At 40.9% G+C, this 983-nt stretch overlaps 1 protein-coding gene across 1 annotated transcript in view; it reads right to left on the reverse strand.

The window, feature by feature from the left end:
- Positions 1 to 28: 28 nt before the first annotated feature.
- Positions 29 to 983, reverse strand: part of LOC107199420 (kin of IRRE-like protein 1) — a gene marked incomplete at both ends in the record, with an annotated part of 8,819 nt that continues 7,864 nt past the window's right edge. Inside the window, 1 exon segment of the mRNA XM_033511786.1 lies at positions 29 to 343. Coding sequence (XP_033367677.1) covers positions 29 to 343 — 315 coding nt within the window.

Here is a 983-nt window from a genome sequence, read left to right on the forward strand (position 1 = left end):
CTTTCCAGAAGGAACAGAAGGTCCCCACCTTTCTCCTCCAGCTGGATGATGGCGGTGCCGGGCCCGAAGCTGTTCCAGGCCGTGCAGTTGTAGCGGGTCTGGAAGTCGGCGTCCATGACGTTGTTGATGGTCAGCGTGGACAGGACGCCGCTGCCCGTGTTGGTCCTCTCCACCGTGTAACGCTCCAGCGTTCCCGCTTCCAGAATGTTCTCCTTCCACGCCCAGGCCTGGCATGGGGATTGGGGTGTTGGGTGAATTTAATTTTAATTTATTTTAATAGATTAATTATTTGTCGTTATTAATTTTGTTGTATCCAGCTTCCAGAATGTTCTCCTTCCATTCCCAGGCCTGGGATGGGGATTGGGGTGTTGGGTGAATTTAATTTTAATTGATTTTAATAGATTAATTATTTGTCGTTGTTAGTGTTAATAATTAATTATATCCCGCTTCCAGAATGTTCTCCTTCCATGCCCAGGCCTGGGATGGGGATTGAGGTGTTGGGTGAATTTAATTGAATTTTAATTGATTTTAATTGATTAATTATTTGTCGCTATTAGTGTTAATAATTTGGTTATATCCCGCTTCCAGAATGTTCTCCTTCCACGCCCAGGCCTGGGATGGGGATTGGGGTGTTGGGTGAATTGAATTGAATTTTAATGTATTAATTATTTGTCGTTATTAGTGTTAATAATTTGGTTATATCCCGCTTCCAGAATGTTCTCCTTCCATTCCCAGGCCTGGGATGGGGATTGGGGTGCTGGGTGAATTTAATTGAGTTTTAATTGATTTTAATGTATTAATTATTTGTCGTTATTAGTGTTAATAATTTCGTTATATCCCGCTTCCAGAATGTTCTCCTTCCACACCCAGGCCTGGGATGGTGATGGTGGGAATGGGGATTGGGTGAGGGAGGATTTTAATTGAATTTTAATTGAATTTTAATTTATTTTATTTTAATAGATTAATTATTATAATATAAATTT

Source organism: Parus major, unplaced genomic scaffold (genome assembly GCF_001522545.3).
Source record: "Parus major isolate Abel unplaced genomic scaffold, Parus_major1.1 Scaffold681, whole genome shotgun sequence".
In the NCBI taxonomy this organism is placed as follows: Eukaryota; Metazoa; Chordata; class Aves; order Passeriformes; family Paridae; genus Parus; species Parus major.